This window comes from Zophobas morio, unplaced genomic scaffold (assembly GCF_036711695.1).
Source record: "Zophobas morio isolate AGI-343-1 ecotype UQ-CSIRO unplaced genomic scaffold, CSIRO_AGI_Zmor_V1 ptg000021l, whole genome shotgun sequence".
In the NCBI taxonomy this organism is placed as follows: Eukaryota; Metazoa; Arthropoda; class Insecta; order Coleoptera; family Tenebrionidae; genus Zophobas; species Zophobas morio.
This window is the reverse complement of record NW_026972126.1, coordinates 20,764,581-20,788,233: the sequence shown is the minus strand read 5'-3', so window position 1 is coordinate 20,788,233 and position 23,653 is coordinate 20,764,581. Positions and strand designations below refer to the sequence as shown.

At 32.4% G+C, this 23,653-nt stretch overlaps 1 protein-coding gene across 2 annotated transcripts in view; it reads right to left on the bottom strand.

The window, feature by feature from the left end:
- The window catches only part of LOC135133298 (transcription elongation factor SPT6), a 38,055-nt gene extending 14,481 nt beyond the window's left edge, over nucleotides 1-23,574 (bottom strand). Inside the window, exons 1-10 of one of the 2 annotated variants that reach the window (XM_064061653.1) lie at nucleotides 23,394-23,574; nucleotides 23,153-23,231; nucleotides 22,916-23,109; nucleotides 22,759-22,866; nucleotides 22,661-22,687; nucleotides 22,415-22,584; nucleotides 17,330-18,818; nucleotides 17,106-17,282; nucleotides 10,772-11,846; nucleotides 10,549-10,716 (exon numbers count right to left, since the gene is read on the bottom strand). In XM_064061653.1, the coding sequence (XP_063917723.1) occupies nucleotides 10,549-10,716; nucleotides 10,772-11,846; nucleotides 17,106-17,282; nucleotides 17,330-18,818; nucleotides 22,415-22,584; nucleotides 22,661-22,687; nucleotides 22,759-22,866; nucleotides 22,916-23,109; nucleotides 23,153-23,231; nucleotides 23,394-23,432 (3,526 nt within the window). In that variant the 5' untranslated portion in view covers nucleotides 23,433-23,574. The remainder of the gene's footprint in view (nucleotides 1-10,548; nucleotides 10,717-10,771; nucleotides 11,847-17,105; nucleotides 17,283-17,329; nucleotides 18,819-22,414; nucleotides 22,585-22,660; nucleotides 22,688-22,758; nucleotides 22,867-22,915; nucleotides 23,110-23,152; nucleotides 23,232-23,393) is intronic. The other variant, XM_064061654.1, reaches the window with a different exon arrangement.
- Nucleotides 23,575-23,653: the final 79 nt, after the last annotated feature.

Below are 23,653 nucleotides of genomic sequence, written 5' to 3'. Positions count from 1 at the left end.
TTTCAATTTTTTAAATTTTCGATTTTTCGATTTCTCGTTAAATCGATTTTTCGAATTTTTGATTTGCCCATTTCTCGATTTTTCAATTTTTCGATGTTTCTTCGATTACTAAATTTTTCAATTTTCTGTGTTGGAATTTTTCAGTTTTAGGATTTACAAGTTTCTCAGTTTTTTTGTATTTTTTCATACTTTAATTATTCGATTCTCTTATTTTAGATTTCTAGATGTCTCGATTTTTCGATTACTCATTATTTGGATATTTCAATTTTGGGATTCTTCAATTCTTCAATTTCTCGATTTTTTATTTATCAATTTACTCATGTTTCAATTTTTAGCATTCCTAACTTTTCGATTTGTTGACTTCGATTTTCCAATTTTTCAATTTTTCGATCAAGATTTTTGGAAAAAAAATCAACATTTTCCAATTTATAATGTTATTTAAATTTTAAAAAGTAGCATAGTCCTGATTTATATATACGCTATTGGGATTTTTCAGCTTGTCGATTTCTTGATTTTTCAACTTTAAATCTCTCAATTTTACAATATTTCAATTTTGGGTTTCTCCGATTCTTCCATTCTTCAAATTTTCTATTTCTCGATTTTTTTATTTTTCGATTTCTCAATCTTTCGATGTTTCAATGATACGATTTCTCAATATTTGTCCTCTTCAATTTTACGGTTTTTAAATATTTCGATTTTTCAATTTTTCAAATTTTCACGTTTCTAAATTTTCAGTTTGCCGATTTCTAAAGTATTTTTTTTTGTTTGCCCATTTCTGGACTTCCTAAAGTTTCGATTTTTCACACCTTCAATTCTTCAATTTTTCGATTTTTTAAGGTTATGATTTTTCGATTTTGCTGTTTTAGATTTTCGATTTCTCAATTTTCCAATTTTTTAATTTCTCAATTTTTTGAATATTTCTTTCAGTTATGAGATTTTTCAATATTTCAATTTTTCGACTTTTCGATTTTTGAATTGATGGATTTTTTTTGATTTCTCGATTTTTAACTTTTTGGATTTTCAATTTATTGTAAACTTTAGATTTTTCAATTCTGCGACTGTTTAATGCTTCGATTTCTCAATTTTTCAACTTTTCGATGTTTTAATATTGCATTTTTTAAAATTCTAGGTTTTTCGATATCTCGAGTTTTCAGTTCTTCTATATTTCAATTTTTCAATTTTTCGATTTTTTTAATTTTAATTTGCGATTTTCCAGTTTTTTTTTTTAATTTTTCGATTATTCAATTTTTTAATTTCTCAATTTATCGAATTCAGATGTTCCGTGGTTTTGATATCTCAATTTTTCAATTTTTAACTTTCCTTTTCGGCTTCCGACTCCTCAATTTCTCGATCCTCCGATTTTTCGAAGTCTCAGTTTTTGAATTTTTCGATGTTTAGATTTTTAGATTTCTCGGTTTTTCGATTTTTTTCTTTTGAGCTTTTCAGTTTCTGGATTTTCCAATTTTTCAATGTCCTGATTCTTCAATTTTGCGATATTTTAATTATTCAATGTTTTAAATTTTAGATTTTTCGATTTCTCGATTTTTGACTTTTCAGTTCTTCAGTATTTAAATTTTCCAATTTTTCAAATTTTTGCGTTAAATTTTCAGTTTTCTGATTTCTCAATTAATCTATTTTTGATTTTCCCACTTCTCAAAGTTTCGATTTTTCAATTCTTCAATTCTTCGATTTTTCGACTTCGCTTTATTGGTTTTTAGATTTCTCAATTTTTGGATATTTCTTTCAGTTTTGATATTTTTCAATACTTCGATTCTTTGATTTTTCAACTTCTAGATTTTTCGATTTTCCGATTGTTTTATATTTCAATTTCTCAATTTTTCAACTTTTCCATATTTTAATTTTTAAATTTCTAGATTTTTCGGTTTCTCGAGTTACCAGTTCTATATTTTAATTCTTCAAATTTCCGAATTTTTAAATTTTTTGAGATCTCAATTTATTGAGATTCGGATGTTTCGATGTTTTGATTATTCAATCTCTCGCTTTATCAATTTTTCCATATTTAAGTTTTCGATTTTTCGATTTTGGCCTATTTCGGTTTCTCAATTTTTCGATTTTTCGACTTCTCGATTGTTCGACTCCTCGCTTTTTTTGTCTTTTGATTTTTCGATTTCTCGATGTCTCAACTTTTGAATTTTACAATGTTTCGATTTTTCGATTTTTGATTTATCCGATTTTTCAATTTTCCAATTTTTTAAATTTACGACTTCTCGATTCGTTGATTTTTCAGTTTTTCGATTTTTAAATTTTAGATTTTCGATTTTTCAGTTCTTCTTAATATTTTTTTATTTTTCAAATTTGGCTTTTCTGAATTTCTAGTTTTCGGATTTCTCAATTAATCTATTTTTTTATATTCCCAGGTCTCCACTTCCTAAAGTTTCGATTTTTCAGTTCTTCAGTTCTTCAATTTTTCGATTATTCAGGTTTTTGATTTTTCAATTTTTAGATTTTTTAAGTTTGCGATTTTTCGACTCTGTTTTTTTGACTTTTTTGTTTCTCAATTTTTTAATTTCCTAATTTTTGGATATTTCGTTCAATTTTGTCCTTTTTCAGTTTTTCAATTTCTCAATTTTTTGTAAGCATGGTAACTTTTTCGAAAATTTGATTAATCAAATATGCGCAAAATCAAAAATCGGAAAAACTGCCATTCACTAATGCAAAAAACAGAAAATCGAAAAATACAAATCGTAAAAATCGAAAATCTAAAAATGGCTAATCAAAAAATCGAAAATTCAATGAATCAAATACCTAGGTCGATCGAAAAGTGGAAATTCACAAACCTCAAAAATCGAAAAATCGAAAATTGAAAAACGGGAAAACCAAAAAATCGAAAAGTCAAAAATTTGTAATATTGAAAATTAAAAAAATCAAAAACAAAAATAAAAAAATCGGAAATTAAAATAATCAAAATATATAAAGTAAACAAAATTGCAAAGCCTAAAAACTGAAACGAACAGAAAAATCGAAAAAGCAAAAAATTGGAAAAACTAAAATTCGAAAAATCTAAAATTGAAAAAGTGGAAAATGGAAAATCTGAATAAAGAAACTTGAGAATTCTGAAAATTGGAAAATCGAAAACCAAAAAATCGGAAAATTGAAGTCTAACAGTTGTGAATGGGAAAATTGAAAAACCGAAAATTGTAAAAATCGACAATGGACAAATTGAAAATCGCAAAATTTAAATTAAAAAATTGAACATAGAAAAATCGATGAATTGAAAAATCGAAAATTCGACTACTCAAATTTTCTAAAAATCGAAAAATCATAAAACTGAAAAATCCAAAATTCTAATCATCGAAAGTCTGAAAACTGAAAATCGTAAATTTTGAAAAGCGGAAAATAGAATATCGAAAAATTTAAAAGAAAGAAAATTGAAGTCTAAAAACCGAAGAATGGAAAAATTAAAAATCAAAAATTCGAAAAATCAAAACCGAAAAATTCATAGATTTAAAAAGAAAATCGAAAAGTAAAAAATTGAAGTCTAAAAGCTGAAAAATGGAAAACTGAACAATCGAAAATTCGAAAATCAAATATCGAAAAATTGAAAAGCCGAAAAATCGAAAATTTGATAAATCAGGTATGCGAAAAACAGAAAATCTGAAAATGCAAAACTGGAAAATCAAAAGTCTAAAAATGGAAAAACCGAAAATCGAATATTCAATGAATCTAATACGTAGGTCGATCGAAAAACTAGAAATTCACAAATCTGAAAAATCGAAAATTTGCAAGATTGAAAAACCGAGAATTGAAAAATCAAAAAACCGAAAAATGGAAAAATCAAAAATCGAAAAATAGGAAAACCGAAAATTCGAAAATTCATAATATTGAAAACTCTAAAAGTCGACAATTCAAAAATCAAAAAACTGGAAAGTAAAATAATCGAAAAATCGAAAAGTAAACAAATTGCAAAGCCTAAAAACTGACGAACAGAAAAATCGAAAAATCGTAAAATCAAAAAGTGGAAAATCGAAAACTGGAAATTGAAAAATCGAAAATCGGAATATCGAGAATTGACAAATTAAAAAACCGAAAAATCGAAAAATTAAAAAATCGGAAATCGAAAAATGAAAAAAAAAAACCAAAATTCAAAAATCGAATAATCCGAAACTAAAATAATAGAAAAGTGGAAAAGTAAAAATTGCAAAGTCTCAAAACTGACGAACAGAACAATCGAAAAATAAAAAAAAAATCGAAAAATATCTAAACAACTAAACATGGAAAATCGGAAAATGGAAAAACCGAAAATCGAAAACTCGAAAAATTGAAAATTCGATGAAACAAATACTCGAAAAAGCGAAAAGTAGAATGCAATTTTTCTACTTTTCGCTAAAAATTGAAAAATCAAAAAATCGAAAAAATGAAAATCGGAAAGTAACAAAATTGAAATATAAAAGCTGCAAATTGCAGAACCATAAAAACTGAAACAAACAGAAAAATCGAAAAACCACAAAAGCGAAAAAACGAAAATCGAAAAATCGTAAAATCAGAAAATGGAAAAACGAATAATCGAAAGTTGAAAAATCGAAGGTCGAAAAATAAAACAACCGAAAAATCGAAAAATTTTATGATTAATGGAAAATCGAAAAATCGAGAATAGAAGAATTAAAAAACCGGAAAATTGAAAAATCGGAAATCGAAGAATTAAAAACGTAAAATCGAGAATTCAAAAATCAAAAAAATCGGAATTTTTAATTTACCATTCTTTCAATTTTCGATTTTTCGTCTTTTCATTTTTAGATTTTTTGATTTTTCTGTTCGTCAGTTTTTAGACTTTGCAATTTTTTTGCATTTTTCGATTATATTTTACTTTCCGATTTTTTTGATTTTTGAATTCTCGATTTTACGTTTTTAATCATAAAATTTTTCGATTTTTCGGTTGTTTTATTTTTCGACCTTCGATTTTTCAACTTTCGATTATTTGATTTTCCATTTTCTGATTTTTCGATTTTTCTGTTTGTTTCAGTTTTTAAGGTTCTGCAATTTGCAGCTTTTAGATTTCAATTTTGTTGCTTTCCGATTTTCCACTTTTCGATTTTTTGATTTTTTCGATCGTCGTTTTTTCGATTTTTTGATTTTTCAATTTTTAGGCCTTGCAATTTTTTTACTTTTCGCTTTTTCGAGTATTTGTTTCATCGAATTTTCGATTTTTCGAGTTTTCGATTTTTCGGTTTTTCCATTTTCCGATTTTCCATGTTTAGATATTTTTCGATTTTTTTTTTATTTTTCGATTGTTCTGTTCGTCAGTTTTGAGACTTTGTAATTTTTACTTTTCCACTTTTCTATTATTTTAGTTTCGGATTATTCGATTTTTTAATTTTCGTTTTTTTTTTCATTTTTCGATTTCCGATTTTTTAATTTTTCGATTTTTTGGTTTTTTAATTTGTCGATTCTCGATATTCCGATTTTCGATTTTTCGTTTTTCCAATCTTCGATTTTTCAATTTCCAGTTTTCGATTTTCCACTTTTTGATTTTACGATTTTTCGGTTTTTCTGTTCGTCAGTTTTTAGGCTTTGCAATTTGTTTACTTTTCGATTTTTCGATTATTTTACTTTCCAGTTTTTTGATTTTTGAATTGTCGACTTTTGGAGTTTTCAATATTATGAATTTTCGAATTTTCGGTTTTCCTATTTTTCGATTTTTGATTTTTCCATTTTTCGGTTTTTTGATTTTTCAATTCTCGGTTTTTCAATCTTGCAAATTTTCGATTTTTCAGATTTGTGAATTTCCAGTTTTTCGATCGACCTACGTATTAGATTCATTGAATTTTCGATTTTCGGTTTTTAATTTTTCCATTCTTCGGTTTTTAGACTTCAATTTTCTTTCTTTTAAATTTTTCGATATTCTATTTTCCGCTTTTCAGAATTTTCGATTTTCAGTTTTCAGACTTTCGATGATTGGAATTTTGGATTTTTCAGTTTTATGATTTTTCGAAAATTTGAGTGGTCGAATTTTCGATTTTTCAATTCATCGATTTTTCCATGTTCAATTTTTCAATTTAAATTTTGCGCTTTTCAATTTTTCCATTCTCAACTGTTAGACTTCAATTTTGTTACTTTCCGATTTTTTGGTTTTCGATTTTCCAATTTTCAGAATTTTCAAGTTTATTCAGATTTTCCATTTTCCACTTTTTCGATTTTAGATTTTTCGAATTTTTGTTTTTCCAATTTTTTGCTTTTTCGATTTTTCTGTTCGTTTCAGTTTTTAGACTTTGCAATTTTTTTTACTTTATATATTTTGATTATTTTAATTTTCGATTTTTTTATTTTTGTTTTTGATTTTTTTAATTTTCAATATTACAAATTTTTGACTTTTCGATTTTTTGGTTTTCCCGTTTTTCAATTTTCGATTTTTGAGGTTTGTGAATTTCCACTTTTCGATCGACCTCGGTATTTGATTCATTGAATTTTCGATTTTCTGTTTTTTGCATTAGTGAATTTCAGTTTTTCCGATTTTTGATTTTGCGCATATTTGATTAATCAAATTTTCGAAAAAGTTACCATGCTTACAAAAACTTCAAAACATCTACAGGGTCATCAAAATTGATTGAGAGAGTTGGTACCCCCTGTTTTTGTTGTGAAGTTTGTCAACCTTATGACAGATTTGTTTAAGGTTATATGGCAATGAATTCAGTGGCGTGACAAAAATTAGAAACTTCAAATGTGACAACTAATGTTTTTACCAAAAAAAAAGTCGAAAAAAGACGCCACTGAGTTTTGAAATTTGAAACTTGAAACTTCAAATCTGACAGCTAATATTTTTATACAACTTAATAAACCAAATTATTCAAGTTCAGGTTTACCAACTCTCTCAATCAATTTTGATGACTCTGTACAATAATTCAAAGTATTCAGTTTTGCTATTCTTGATTTCTTCAATAAAATAAATTGACTCGGTCATTAACTTTTTTGGGACACCCTGTATAACCAAATCTAAAAAATATTAATGCAGTGATAAATCACAAGTATAAAACTCATCATATTTTATACATTCAAGATAGGATTTATTCTGCAAAATTTTGAGGTGACGTCATACATTTTTTAGAGGGGATAAGCAAATATATTTTAATTAAAAATGTATCATGTTTATCATGATTTTCAAACATCTGCAAGATTTCAAAGTATTCGATTTTGCAAATTCAAAATTAACTTGCAAAATATTGTTTTATAATTTGGATTTTTTTTCCAAAAATCTGGACGTTTTGGATAAAAACTCAACACGGAGTCATAAACTACATGTGTAGGACTATGTTACTGTATACAATTTAAAACCCATTTACTAAGCATAAATTTGAAGTGACGTCATCACATTATTGGTGGGGATGATTAGACAAATTTAATAATTTTGCGACATTTATGAAAAAATATCAGTTAACAAAAATGGCACGTTTTTATTATTATGCCAGTTACATGTCACTCAACAACAATATCGTTTTTTACTTCCCGAGCGTAAGCAAAGGAAGTATTGTAATCGAGTCCGTCGGCCGACTCTCTACTTTTACGTTTTCTCAATCTTTCATGACCCCTAGAAGACGAAGAAATAGGTCTCCCATTTCCGTCTGTCTGTCCGTCTGTCCGTCCGTCTTCCGTCCGTCTGTCCGTCTGTTGTCCCGGATTTTTATTAGACAGATAATCTCCGAAAGTACTCGACCGATTGTTGTGAAATTTACTTATATTAAGAATATCATGTAGATGGTAAAACGCTAACCAAAATTTGTCTAATCATCCCCACCACTAATGCGATGACGTCACTTCAAAATTGTACATAGTAAATGGGTTTTCAATTGTATAAAATAACATAGTCCTACACATGTAGTTTACAACTCTGAATCGACTTTTCACCCGAAACGTCCAGATTTTTGGAAAAAAAATCAGAATTATAAAACAACATTTTGAAATTTAATTTTTAATCTGCTAACCAGAATGCTTTGAAATGTTGCAGATGTTTTAAGGCTATAAAGAGGATCATAAATCTTTAGTCAAAAAATATTTGCTTATCCCCTCCAAAAACTTGATGACGTCAGCTCAAAAGTTTGTGGAATAAATCATATCTAAAATGTACAAAATATGATGAGTCTGTACTTGTGATCTATCACTCCATTCATATTTTTTGGATTTGCATATACAGAGTGACTCAAAAAAATTAATGAATGCGTAAATATATTTTATTGATTTAATCAGGAACTACAAAACGGAATGCTCTGACATCTTGCAGATGTTTTAAGGTTATAAAGAGCATAATAAATGTTTAGTCAAAATATATTTGCTTATCCCCTCCAAAAACTTGATGACGTCAGCTCGAAAATTTGCCGAATAAATCATATCTAAAATGTACAAAATATGATCAGTCTGTACTTGTGATCTATCACTCCATTCATATTTTTTGGATTTGCATATATACAGGGTGATTCAAGAAAATAAATGAAAGCGTAAATTTATTTTACTGATTTACTCAGGAACTACAAAACCGAATGCTTCGAAATCTTGAAGATATTTTAAAATTATCATAAGCATGGTAAATTTTTGATCAAAACGTATTTGGTCGTCCCCCCTAAAAAATTTATGTCACCACAAAATTTTGCTGAAAAAATCCTATCTAAAATGTACAAAATATGGTGAGTCTCTTCTTGTGATTTATCATTCCATTCAAATTTTTTCGATTTGCATATACAGGGTGACTCAAAAAAACTAATGAATGCGTAAATTTATTTTATTGATTTAATCAGGAACTACAAAACCGAATGCTTTGAAATCTTGCAGATGTTTTAAGGTTATAAAGAGCATAATAAATTTTTAGTCAAAATATATTTGGTTATCTTCTACAAAAAACTGATGACGTCAGCTCAAAAGTTTGCCGAATAAATCGTATCTAAAATGTACAAAATATGATGAGTCTGTACTTGTGATTTATCATTCCAATCATATTTTTGGATTTGCATATGCAGGGTGACTCAAAAAAATTAATGAAGGCGTGAATTTATTTTATCGATTTAATCAGGAATTAGAAAACCGAATGCTTTGAAATCTTGGGAATATTTTAAAGTTATTATAAGCATGGTAAACTTTTGTTCAAAATGTATTTGTTCATCCCTCCTAAAAAAACTGATGACGTCACCCTTAAATTTTGCTGAATAAATCTTATCTAAAATGCAAAAAATATGATGAGTTTGTACTTGTGATTTATCATTCCATTCATATTTTTTAGATTTTCTTAAGAGGTGGTTCAAAAAAATTAATGAAGTCAATTTATTTTATTGATTAAATTAAAGGCAACACTTATTATTAGTATTACACCCCAACCAACCCAATTTGGTAGACACAAAATTTGTTAAAGGAAAAACTCGGTTGAAACATAAGGGTAGCACGCTTATTTACATCGACTTTAACATTACAGACCTGCATTTGTTTTATGCGCTCACTTGGTTCCGCGAATGTGAAATAGACATGTTTATAATCAACCAATTGTGAATTTCACCGTAAGAATTAAAATAAAACCCAATGTTTTATATAATAAGCGGAAGTCGAAGCAATAAAACCGATGGTCGTTTTGTTTACAGTTTCTCTGTTTGACTCTCACGTATGCTGTTACGCCTGTCATCTTAAATTAAGAATGTTTATACATACACGATTTTCAGTTGCCTCTGATACGTATACGTGAGTAAATTGTTTCGTTATTTTATTGATTATTACAAATCAATATTCAAAACGACCCAATTCATTTTCCCGAAAATTTGAGAATATAATAATCTTATTCTTAGTATTACACTACATCTATCCCAACTGATATACGTGTCCTTGCAAAAATGTTGATGACGTCATCGCAATTTTTTTTTAAATTCCCACTACAAAAATGTAATGAGAAAAAAAACACAATAGGCATGTAGTCGTCAAGTTTCCGACAGCGAGGGAAGTACTGTCTAAACTCTTTAGACCAATTTTTTTAAGAGTATTTTATTTGAAAAAGTGATGAAATTTTTTATACGGAACAATTAGTCGAAAGATGTTAGAAAGCAAAGTAATTCATGTCCGAACCATCGTTACTCACAAAAGAAAATGACCATTATTTTATGGGAACAACTACCTGCTAAATCTTCTCCGACAAATTCGAGAGAACTGGTGTGAGCCATAAATATTTCTTACCAAATGTATATATAACTACTGTCCGTCCCGTTATTGTCAATTAAATTTTATAGGGTAAAATGTGAATTTCGTTGTAGTTTGAGCCTACCTACAAATTCTGCCCTTGAAGGATTTGGACCGCCTTCTTCGGTGAGGGCAGGCAAAAACGATCCGCCCATAGGCTCCAAACATTTGCGTGCGATTGTACAACGTACTAATTAATTAATACGTCCGTTTACTACCTTATCGACATCACGTGCTTAAAGACTATTTTTACCCCCTTTCGTAAGGTACCGCCACTTCATAGTGAAGCGAGTGAGATGTAAAATGTATATTCATTCTTTTCTACATGGGAAAGTGATTGTCCGTATAGGTTGCCCAACTATAATATAATTAAGCAATGCTTAAACTTACCAACAACTGTTGCTGTGACCATTTTTCCGATGTAGAACGTCTCTGGAGTCTCTTTCGTTAACATATCGAAGAGCTCCTCCGGGTTGGCGGAGCGGAAAGGCGTCCTTAAATCCTTGTATCTACAGTTCAACTCCGCCCTAATATCATAAAGCGTGATGCTCTTATTCCCTACGAATAAACCCGAAACCAATGATAATCACCGACTTTCTCACACTCTACTCACCGAATCCTTGCCGCTCCAACTCCTCCGCGAACGCGTCCAGATCCAGGTCCTTCAACCTCTCCGGCGCTTCCAGAATCTCCTCCAAAGCCCCTGCAGGGTTCGCCCCCTCATCATCATCGTACTCCAGCGCATCCACGGCCATCTTCCTCGCCCACTCGTACGTCTCCGGATGCACCCTCGACCCGTCCAGAATCTCCACGTACGCCTCCGTACTATCCCCCAAACTGTTCGTATCAATCTTAATAAACCCCGAACAGTTGATGAACACCTTCGGCCCCATGTGACACGCCGTCACCAACTGTGTCCGATTCTCCAACCTCTGATTGGTCTGTTTAAGCAACCTCAGCAACGCTTGCCCCTTCCTCGGCCCCAACCCGCAAATGAACTGCACCAGGTTCGACTTGTGCGCCTGCTGGACGGCCAAATTCACGTCCACCCCCACTTCGTTCGTCCTGTTCACGAACTCCAAGCACACCGCCTCCAGGAGTTCCTCCTTGGTGATTTGTTCCTGCAGCGGGTGGAAGCGCAGGCTGAGGATCTCCTCGTCGCCGTTGCACAGCTGCGAGTACTCGATGAGCGGGTCCTGCATTTTCCGGGCCAGCGAGATGGCCTGGCGCAGCAGTTCTGGGTAGTCGCGGAAGTCGGAGACGCCCTTGTTGGAGATGGCGTAGACCTTGGCGAGCTCGTTGTCGACGATCTCGACCTTGATGGTGGGGAACTGCTCGTTCTCGACGAGGTCGGTGATGATGGCGCGCAGGTCGTCGGCGATCATGAGGGCCTCGCGCGATTCGCCGCCGACGGCGATGACGTGCGGCTTTTTGGTGTTGATGAAGTTGCGTAAGGCGGCGATGTCGGACTCTTTGAGGAGCTTCTCGTCGGGCTTGTAGCTGTTTTTGCGCTTGAGGATGTGGGGCAGGCGGAGGTAGTCAGTGATTTCGCCGTCGGGGGCGGCGATGCAGGAGAAGGCCGATTGGGAGTAGTCGGGGACGTAGGCGAGGCCCATTACACGGATGCCCTTGGAGGTGTCCCATTCGTCCTCGTCTTCTTCGGGGAAGGTGACGGAGTAGGGGGCAACCTGGTTGAAACAGAGAGGAATGACGTTTTTTTTTTAATAATAGTGATTTCTAGTAGTAACATTTAAAAAAATTGGTGCCCGAGACGTTAAATAGGAACCAAAAATGACAAAAACATGACAAAACAGTGATATAAGAAAGCCATAAAGAAAAGGGAGGAGAAAAAAAAAGAAAGAAAAAATAGGAAGGAAAGGGGGGGGGGAACGGAAAAATATCCTTTTCGAAAAATCAAAATATCCAGAGATTGAACACTCGAAAAGTTGAAACCTCGGAATATCGATAACTCGAGACATTGAGAAATCAAAAAACTGAAAAATTAAGAATCTAAAAACTCAAAAAATAGAAAAACAGAAATATGAATGAATTGAAAAAACGAGAAATCGAAAAAACATGAAATCAAAAAATCGCAAAAATTAAAATAGCGGAAAACTGAAGAATTCAAAAACTGAAAAATCGAAAACATCGAAAAAATGAAAAAGTTGAGGAGTTGAAATATTGAAAAATTAAGAAATCGAAATCGACCAAAGTTGAAAACCGAAAAATTAAAAATCGATAAATCAAAAATTGAAAAACCAAAATAATAATAATTTAATAGCAATAAATATCCTAATATTGCAAAATACTAACACTGAAATATCGAAAAAATGAAAAATCCCAAAACTGAAACATCAAAAAGTTTAGAAATCGAAAAATTGAAAAACAGAAAAGTCGAGAAATCGAGAAACAGGAAAATCGAAAAATTGAAAATCTAGAAACGTCAAAAACAGAAAGATTTAAAAATACAAAAAATTAGAGTCAAAAAAATGTAAAACTGAAACATGGGAAAATTGAGATATCGAAAAATTGAAGAATCGAAAAATTGAAAAACCGTAACACTGAAAATTCATAAACGTCAAAAATTGAAAATTCAAGAGTCGAAAAATTGAGAAATCGAAAAACTGAAACATCGGAAAATTAAAAAATTGAAAAATGAAAAAATCTGAATTATCGGAAAATTGTGAAAATGAAAATTCAAAAAATTCCGTTTTTCCAGAATCGACCGTTGAAATTTCGAAATTTTTGAAATTTTCAATTCGCATTTCGCAGAGATTTTTTCGAAAATGTTGCTTCGTGACCATCAAGATGCTATATTTTTGGAATCAGCGTGTCGAGATCTACGTCTCTGAATTTTTTCATAATTTTTGAGACAACTTTTTAAAAATTGAAATTTTTTAATGGTTCCTCCTTCCTCAAATTTCGCAAAAATTTTGACATTTTCGAAACTCAACTAAATCCATTTTCTCGTAGATTTCGAGCTCTAGAACTCAAATCCGGCTTCGGTTTTTTGATACATGCAACCGTTTTTCCAGAATCGACCGTTGAAATTTCGAATTCAAGAGTCGAAAAACTGAAAAATCGAAAAATGAAAAATTTGAGAAATTCAAAATTATCAAAATAAATTGAAAAACAGAAAAGTTGAGAGATCGAGAAACACGAAAATAAAAAAAACAAATAATCGAGAAATTGAAAATTGGGAAACGTCAAAAACTGAAATTCAACAATTGAAAAATCGTAAAACTGAAACATCGGAAAATTGAGAAATCGAAAATTTGAAAAACTGAAAGTTCCAAAAATTGAAAAATTCAAGGGTGGAAAAACGGAAAAATCATCAGAAAATTTAGAAAACGAAAAATGAAAAAATTAAGAAATCGAAAATTTGAAGAATCGAAAAACTGAAAAATCGAAAATATGTATTGAAAAATTGGAAAATGGAAAAGCCGGAACGTCGAAAGTTTGAAAAATCGAAAATAAAAAAGTTTAGAAGTCGAATTATTGAAAAATTGAAAAATCCAAATAAACAAAAGAAATCGAAAGATCGAGAAATTGAGAAATGGAAAACTAAAATATCGAAAAATTGAAAAGTGGAAGAAAAATTGAAGAAGCGAAAACCTAAACAATCCCAAAACTGAAACATCAAAAAATTTACAAAAAACTGAAAATTTAGAAACGTCAAAAACTGAAAAGTTTAAAAATTGAAAAAACTGAATCGAAAAATTGAAGAAAAAACTGTGTGAAACCGAAAAACTGATAAATCAAGAAATTCAAGAGTCGAAACACTGAAAAATCGAAAACATCGAAAAATTGGAAAATCGAAAAGCCGGAACGTCAAAAGATAGAAAACTTGAGAAATAAGAAAGTTGAAAAGTCGAAATATTGAAAAATTGAAAAACATCGAAAGAGGCCAAAATATAAAAGTTAAAAAATTTTAAATGAAAAAAAAATCGATAAATCTAAAACTGAAAAAAACGTAAAAAGTAAAAAATAAAAAAATTGAAAAATCAAAAAAAAAAGAAACATCGAGAAATTGAAAAATCTAAATTTAAAAAAATTAAAAACTAAATCGAACTAAAAATCGCTAAATCGAAAAATCGAAGAATCCCAATATCGAAAAATCCCAAAACTGAAATATCGAAAAAATTGAAAAGTGGAAGAAAAATTGAAAAACCGAAAAATTGAAAAATCCCAAAACTAAGATATCAAAAAATTTAGAAATTAAAAAATTGAAAATTCGAAAAACAGAAAAGTCGAGAAATCGAGAAAGAGGAAAATCAAAAAATCAAATATCCGAGAAATTAACAAATCGGAAAATTGAAAATTTAGAAACGTCAAAACCTGAAAAATTTCAAAAAAAAAATTGGTGTCGAAAAATTGCAAAATCGTAAAACTGAAACATCGTAAAATTGAGAAACCGAAAATTTGAAGAAAAACTGAAAAATCCAAAAATTGAAAAATTCAAAAGCTGAAATTACGAAAAATCGGAAAACTGAAAAATCGTAAAATAGAGATATCAAAAAATGAAAAAATCGAAAATTTGAAGAACCGAAAAAATGTAAGAATCGAAATCTAGAATCTTAAAAATTCAAAAATTAAAATATCGAAAAATTGAGAAATCGAAAATTAACAAATCAAAAAATTGAGAAATTGAAAATTTAATAAACCAAAAAAAGTGAAAATCGAAAAATTGAAACATTGAGAAGTCGAGAAATTGAGAAATGGGAAAATCGTAAAATCAATTAATGGAGAAATTGAGAAATCGGAAAAATTGAAGAGTCGAAGAATTGAGAAATTGAAAAACTGAAACATCGGAAAACTGAGAAATGAAAACATCTAGAATTATAAAAATAAATTGAAAAACGGAAAAGTCGATAAATCGAAAAATAGGAAAATCAAAAAATCAATTAATCGAGAAATTGAAAATCTGGAAAAGTCAAAAATTGAAAAACCGAAAAATTGAAAAATCCCAAAACTAAGATATCAAAAAATTTAGAAATTAAAAAATTGAAAATTCGAAAAACAGAAAAGTCGAGAAATCGAGAAAGAGGAAAATCAAAAAATCAAATATCCGAGAAATTAACAAATCGGAAAATTGAAAATTTAGAAACGTCAAAACCTGAAAAATTTCAAAAAAAAAATTGGTGTCGAAAAATTGCAAAATCGTAAAACTGAAACATCGTAAAATTGAGAAACCGAAAATTTGAAGAAAAACTGAAAAATCCAAAAATTGAAAAATTCAAAAGCTGAAATTACGAAAAATCGGAAAACTGAAAAATCGTAAAATAGAGATATCAAAAAATGAAAAAATCGAAAATTTGAAGAACCGAAAAAATGTAAGAATCGAAATCTAGAATCTTAAAAATTCAAAAATTAAAATATCGAAAAATTGAGAAATCGAAAATTAACAAATCAAAAAATTGAGAAATTGAAAATTTAATAAACCAAAAAAAGTGAAAATCGAAAAATTGAAACATTGAGAAGTCGAGAAATTGAGAAATGGGAAAATCGTAAAATCAATTAATGGAGAAATTGAGAAATCGGAAAAATTGAAGAGTCGAAGAATTGAGAAATTGAAAAACTGAAACATCGGAAAACTGAGAAATGAAAACATCTAGAATTATAAAAATAAATTGAAAAACGGAAAAGTCGATAAATCGAAAAATAGGAAAATCAAAAAATCAATTAATCGAGAAATTGAAAATCTGGAAAAGTCAAAAACTGAAAAATCGAAAATTTGAAAAACTGAAAATTTCAAAAACTGAAATGACGAAATATAGGGGGGGGGGGGGCATTGAAAAATTGAAAAGAAAAATCGAAAAATTCAAGAGTCGAAAAATTGAGAAATTATAGACCTAAAACACCGGAAAATTTAGAAATCGAAAAATGAAAAATTTGGGACATCGAAAATTTGAAGAACCAAGAAAATGAAGAATCAAAAAAACTAGAATTACAAAAATAAATTGAAAAACAGAAAAGTCGAGAGATCGAGAAACAGGTAAATCAAAAAATCAAAGAACCGAGAAATTTATAACACCAAAAATTGAAAATTTGGAAACGTCAAAAACTGAAAAATTTAAAAATCGAAAAATCGTAAAACTGAAACATTGGAAATTGAGAAATCCAAAAATTGAATAACTCAAAAAGTGAAGACAAAAACTTGGGAAATTGAAAAACTGAAAAACCGAAAAATTCAAATTTAGAATTGTGAAACTGAAAATTGAGAAATCGAAAAATGAAAAAATCGAAAATTTGATGAACTAAGAAAATGAAGAATTGAAAAATCTAAAATTTTAAAAATTGAAAAATTAAAATATAAAAAAACAAGAAACAGACATCGAAAAAAAAAAATAAGGAATAGAAATATGGCAAAATCCCAAAACTGAAAATCGGAAATCTGAAAACTGAAAAATCAAAAAAGTAAAAATCGAAAAACGAAAAAGTTCAAAATTGAGAAATTAAAACGCCGAAAAGTTGAAAATTCGAAAAATTGTTATACCTACAATTTTTCATTTTTTCCCCCAAAAATCTCTACATCTAGGAAAAAAATTCATAACGGATTTGTAAACCACAACTTCAGGACTTGTTACTTTTTAACATTTAAATAGCATTTAGTTGACAAAACTATAAGATGATATCATGAATTTCTGGGTGCATGAACTGACAAATTTTGATTAAGAGAGGAGAAAAAGTAGATAACAAAAAGGCGTAATAAAAGCGACAAAAGTGACGAAAAAACGGGAGAAAAATAGAAAAAAGTGGCGAAGGGGAACAGAGGAGTGTAAAGTAAAAGAAGGGAGCGGGAAAAGTTGGGGGGAAAAATAAGAAGATACATCGAAAAAAATTAAGCCATGACTTAAGTAACAGGTCATCAAATTTTAGCGGGGATGATCACACAAATTTCGATTAATATCTTATATCTTACCACCTACAACCAATCACATCCTTACCTTAATCCAATTATACAACTTCCTGCAACACGCCTTCAAAACCGACTCCTTCGCTTCAGCCAACAAAATCCTCTTCAACTCCGACCGCAAATCCGGCAAGACGCACCTCGTCAGCGCCCTCTCCACACACTCCATCCGCAACGCGTTCCAATCCTGCACGTTCTTACTGAACTCGTCCTAAAACCCCAAAGTTAACAACCCGAAAAACCCCAACTCTCCCTTACCCTAATATACAACTGCTTCACTTCGTCGATGTACGACGACGACGTGTTCCCCTCCACGTGCTCGTTGATCGTCACCGTCAACAAATTCTCTTCCTCCGCTAGCGTCAACTTCAGAAACTGATCACCAGTCAAGTCCCTCACCGGCTTATCCTTGATATACTTCATGGAGTAGCAATTGTGGGTTTCGTCGATCACTTTCATTCCTTTTTTCGTCGGCCGGACTGTCATTTTCGCCCGCTCGAAGAAGACCTCGCGGACGCATTTCCTCACTAGGGGCTCTCTAGCGATTTGTAGAGCCACCATGTACTTGGCGGCTTGGAGAACCTCGTCGACGGTGGAGAATTTCGGGCAGAGGAATTGTCTGGCGACGTCTGGAGGCTCGACGGGCTCTTGCTCCACTTCGTGTCGCTGGTAGTTGTCCCGGAGGTTCTCGGCGAAGTGCTCGGGGGTTAAACCGAAGCGCTTAGCCAGAGCGTCAAGGCCTGCTTTAGTGCAGAGGGTGTAAGAACCCGAGCGGTTGGCATACTTTAGTGTTTCGGGCTCGGGTTCGTCATCCATGTCGTCGTCGGGTTCTTCGGGAATATCGGCGCCGTCTTCGCTCTCCGCTATCAGTTTTAACCTCGCCGCCCTCTTCTCCTGTTTCTTCCTTTCTTTTTCCTTGAGTCTCCAGGCGGCATGCATTGCTGGTAAATCCGACGCGTAATAAAGAACGAAATGGTTATGAACATCCTGTAACTCTTCGGCAGTTTGGACGGTGTTCAGCCGATCGATGTCGGAGTCTCTAATCAGACGAACGTTCTCAGGAATCGGGGCATCCGGGTTTTTCATAATTTGGTCGAGTTGGTATGACCGCATTTTCTCAAACAAAGCCATCAAGTTTTCTTTGCGACTTTTAAGTTGGCACCATTTCGCGTCATACTTGTATACTTTCCACAAATCGTTGATGTTTAACTCGGGTTGGACGTACTCCTTGCGATAGAACGCGATAAACGGGACTTCCAGCTGCTGGTTTCGCATGAAGTCGAGGGCCTTCCGGATTTTGCCGACTGTCTGGGGGCCCTTTTTCTGTCTTTCTCGGGCTTCTGCGGTCAGATTGGCGTCCATATTGGACACCGTGGACTTACAAAACGCCTGCTTGTAAATCCATTCGGCTTCCACGTCCAACTCTGTGGAATCTTCCGGGACTGACGTAATCGGGACTTCGCGGATTTGCATTCTTTCCGGGATATCGGTATTTCGAATTTCGTTATCCAGGTCCGTGAAGAAGCCCCGTTTAAGCTCGCTGGGTTCATAAACCTCGAAAATGGACTTCTTCGTGGGTTTCTTTCTCGCGGTTTTCTTCGGGCGTCTTCGACGCTCCCCGCCTTCTTCGTCTTCTTCGTACTCGTCCTCCTCCTCTTCGTCTTCCTCGTAGTCGTCTTGCTCGTACTTGGAGAACTCGTCGTAGTCGAAGTCGACGCCGAAGGTCTCCTGGGCTTCTTGGAGCGCTCTGAAATTGACTACTCTAGTATCTACAGCGACGACACGCAGCCCCGTAGCTAGAAAACTTATTCAGGGGGGGCAAGTTTGTCGACAGAGGGGGCTTCATGTAAATAATTATATTTTAATAATACACTCAGATAACTACTTTATTTTTTCTGAGTTTTTATATTTGAAAGAACATTAAAATAATTGGAAACGTCGATTTTTTACGCTAAATTTTCGTAAAAACCTGTCGAAGTCCAAAAAATTAGTACGGTACTTGGTTAAAATGCTGGTTAAAACAGAGAATGTAGATTCACAAACAGCTGTACTGCATCCAAAAATTTGTGTAGTGACCATATAGGTAACATCCAATTTGTTTGAATTTATTTTTTTGCATGTTTAGTACATGTTTTAAAAATCCGACTTCGAAACCAAATATTTTGAAAATTTTGGTACGGAACCATGAACTCGTCATGTTTTTTTAAACTCGTCGAGATGTGTATTTCAGAATTTTTTGTCAACTTTAACAAAAGCTCAATTTTTGGAAACCCATATAAAATTTTTGACTTTTCCCAAGCATTTTCGAAAATTACCAAAAGAATTCCTTTGTTCATCTCGATTTCTTCCAAAAATCGTTTTGGATTCAATTTTTTTGAAAATTCTTACATTTTTTGCAGAATCGACGGAAGAAAAATGGCAATTTTTGAGAACCTGTATCAAATTTTTGACTTTTTTCAAGCACATTCGAAATTACCAAAAGGGATTCCTTTATTGATTTCGATCTCCAGATGTTGTTTTTGGTTGTTTTTTCGAAAATCCGTACAATTTTTCCATAATCGCCAAAAGAAATATGGTAATTTTTGAGAAATTTTGAAAATTCAAGCTCGAAACCGAGTATTTCGAAAATTTTGATCCGGAACCATGAACCTGTCATGTTTTTTTAAGCTCGTCCAAATCTATATTTCAGAATTTTTTGTCAACTTTTACGAAAGTTCAATTTTTGAAAACCCATATAAAATTTTTGGCTTTTCCCAAGCATTTTCGAAAATTACCAAAAGAGATTCCTTTGTTCATCTCGATTTCCAGAAATCGTTTTGGATTCAATTTTTTTGAAAATTCTAACTTTTTTTCCAGAATCGACGGGAGAAATATGGCCATTTTTGAGAACTTTTGACTTTTTTTCAAGCACGTTCGAGATTACCAAAAGGGATTCCTTTATTGATTTCGATCTCCAGATGTTGTTTTTGGTTATTTTTTCGAAAATTCGTACAATTTTTCCACAATCGCCAAAAGAAATATGGTAATTTTTGAGAAATTTTGAAAATTCGAGCTCGAAACCGAGTATTTCGAAAATTTTGATCCGGAACCATGAACCTGTCATCTTTTTTTAAGCTCGTCCAAATCTATATTTCAGAATTTTTTGTCAACTTTTACGAAAGTTCAATTTTTGAAAACCCATATAAAATTTTTGACTTTTCCCAAGCATTTTTAAAAATTATCAAAAGAGACTCCTTTGTTCATATCTCGACTTCCAAAAATCGTTTTGGATTCAATTTTTTTGAAAATTCTTACAATTTTTCCAGAATCGACGGAACAAATATGGCAATTTTTGAAAACCTGTATCAAATTTTTGACTTTTTTCAAGCACGTTCGAGATTACCAAAAGGGATTCCTTTATTGATTTCGATCTCCAGATGTTGTTTTTGGTTTTATTTGGTTGAAAAGTCGTAAAATTTTTCAGCAATCGCCAAACGAAATGTAATTTTTGAACTTTGAAACCGAATGTTTCGAAAATCTTGATCTAGGACCATCTAGACCTTGTGTTTTTTGATTGAGCTCGTCGAGATCAACATTTCAGATTTTTTTGTGGATTTTTAGTCAACTTCAACAAAAGCTAAATTTTTGAAAATCTATAAAATGTTTATGACTTTTCCCAACCGTTTTCGAAAATTAGCAAAAGGGATCTCTTTATCGATTTCGATCTCCAAATGTTTTTGGTTTTATTTTCTCGAAAATTTGTACAATTTTTACAAAGCCGCCAAAAGAAATGTAATTTTTGAGAAATTTTGAAATGTCGACTTTGAAACCGAATTTTTCGAAAATCTTGGTCTGGGACCATCAAGGCCTTATGTTTTTGGATTAAGCTCATCGAGATCTACATCTCGGAATTTTTTGTTGATTTTTTGTTAATTTCAACAAAAGCTCAATTTTTGAAAATCCATATACATTTTTTGACTTTTCCCAAGCATCTTCGAAAATTAGCAAAAGGGATCTCTTTATTGATTTCGATCTACAGATGTTATTTTTGGTTTTATTTTTTTGATATTTCGTCGAATTTTTCCACAATCGCATAAAGAAATAACTTTTTTTTAAGTCACTTTTGAGATTTTTAGAAATTTTAGGTAGAACCCAATATTTCGTAAATTTTGCTCCGGGAGCATGAACATGTTTTTCGATTAAGCTCATCGAGATCTATATTTCAGAATTTTTTGTCAACTCTAACAAAAGCTCAATTTTTGAAAACTAAATAAATTTTGACTTTTCTTAGCATTTCCAAAAATTACCAGAAGTCATTCTTTTATTTATTTCAATCTTCAGATGTTGTTTTTGGTTTTATTTGATCGAAAATTTGTAAAATTTTTCTAGAATCGTCAAAAGAAATAGGAGTATAATTTTTGAGAAATTTTAAAAAGTCGACTTGGAAACCGAATAGCAGCAAGACCTTATGTTTTTTGACTAAACTCGTCGAGATCTACATCTCAGAATTTTTTGTAGATTTTCAGCCAATTTCAACAAAAGCTCAATTTTTGAAAATCTATAAAAAAAATTTGACTTTTCCCACGTATTTTCGAAAACTAGCAGAAGGGATCTTTTTATTGATTTCGATCTCCAAATGTTTTTTTTTGGTTTTATTTTTTCGAAAATTCGTACAATTTTTCCAGAGCCGCCAAAAGAAATGTAATTTTTCAGAAATTTTGAAATGTCGACTTTGGAACCGAATTTTTGAAAAATCTTGGTCTGGGACCATCAAGACCTTATGTTTTTTGATTAAGCTTATCGAGATCTACATCTCAGAATTTTTTGTCCATTTTTTGTCCATTTCAATAAAAGCTCAATTTTTAGAAAATCCATATAATATTTTTGACTTTTCTCAAGTACCTACATAGTTGGCTATGGAATAAAATGTGACATGTTCATTTTTTTATACGGTCAACATCAACGGTAAGGTGATATTGCCAAATAATATACCCTGTACGAAAATAAAGGTGGGGCGGGTGGGGCCAGTTAATATGCTTCGGCAATCGGCATTATATTGAAATTTTATTGCTAATTTGAAATTTATAATGTATAAGTCTTCCAGGGGGGGCAACCACAACTGCTAGGGGGGGCTCAGCCCCCTCTTGCCCCCCCGTAGCTACGGGGCTGACACGTAGAAAAAAGACACAAGAGAAGTGTGTTTAGTTTAAAATTAGTAGCAGCTGAGTCTAGATTAAAATCACTATTGAGCTACCAAATAATTAACAAACCTTCTGAACACTTTATCTTTACTGCGTAGCAAACTGCTAAAACGTTATCAAGTGTGACTCTGGTCAACCAAAACCGAAAAAATTAAAATCTTACGCATCGGTGAAGATCGGTTTCCGCTTTTTCTTTTTTTCCGCGATGGGTCTGCCGTCGTCGTCCACGATGAAGTCGTCCGCGTCCGAATAATCGCCTTCTTCTTCCTCCTCGTACGACTGCTCGGGCTCCACCGCCGGCCTGTGACTCCGCTCCGAGCGCCTCTCATCGTCCTAGAGCGAAAAATCAAAATAGAATAAGCCGCCACAAACACCACTTCCATAATTGAGCAATTCACAAAATCGTTACCTTTCGTTGATTTTGATCCTCTCTTTCCTTGTAAAACCATGAAATTAGATTTTTTTTAAGTACAGACCACCTAGATAAAAACACGCCTTCACACTTACGTCGTCTGAGAACAAGTCCATGGCGATGGCGTCGCGGTCCTGGCTCTCGTCCCCTTGGTCCTCGCCGTCGCTCTCCTCATCCTGAATCCGACGCAACCGCTTGAATTTCTAAAACCCCTCATTACTACTCCGGCTTTCCAGTATACTAAAGTCTAACCCGTCGCTCGACTTTCACCCCTAAATTTTCTTCGATCAAGTCATAGTCCTCGTCCTCCAACCTGTCGTCGAGCTCGTCGTCCGACTTTTTGCGCTTCTCGCGCCCCGACGCGTCCGAGTCCTCGCCCTCGCTCTCCTCGATCGGATTATCATCAATCAAGTCTTTGAGTTCCTCACGCAGACGTTCATCGTCGTCTAAAAACTGTTAATCAAAGCCAAACAACGCGGCTCGCTTTACCTTCCTCATCCTCGTCCGAGCTGTCCATCGCTTTGACTTTCTTGAGCTTTTTGCGCTCATGGGGCTCCAACTCCTCCTCCTGGAAAGTGAGGTTAGGTTACACAAACTTGTCGAGCGCTCGAATTTTTGTTGCGATTTCGCTTAAGTTGCGCTGGTGGGTCCGAACGACCACAACAAGGGGGTTAAATTGGGCAAAATTGTGGAAAAATTGTAACCAATATGACAATTACGACACAGTTACCTCGCTCTCTTCGGCTTCCGATTCGATGAAGTCGGACATGCTGAATAGACTTAATTTACTGTACAATTAAATAAACTTATATTTAAATTTTGTTGTAGAGTTTTATTTTTGGTTTCAGCGTCGTTTTGTAAAAATTGACCGAACTAGCTGGACACTGTTGATGGTTGAGGTCGTTGGGTAATTGACGCGTGCGTAGTGGCAGCCCTGTCTGTCACCAGTTTAAAAATTTCCACTCGGTTGTTTTATAATGATCGACATTG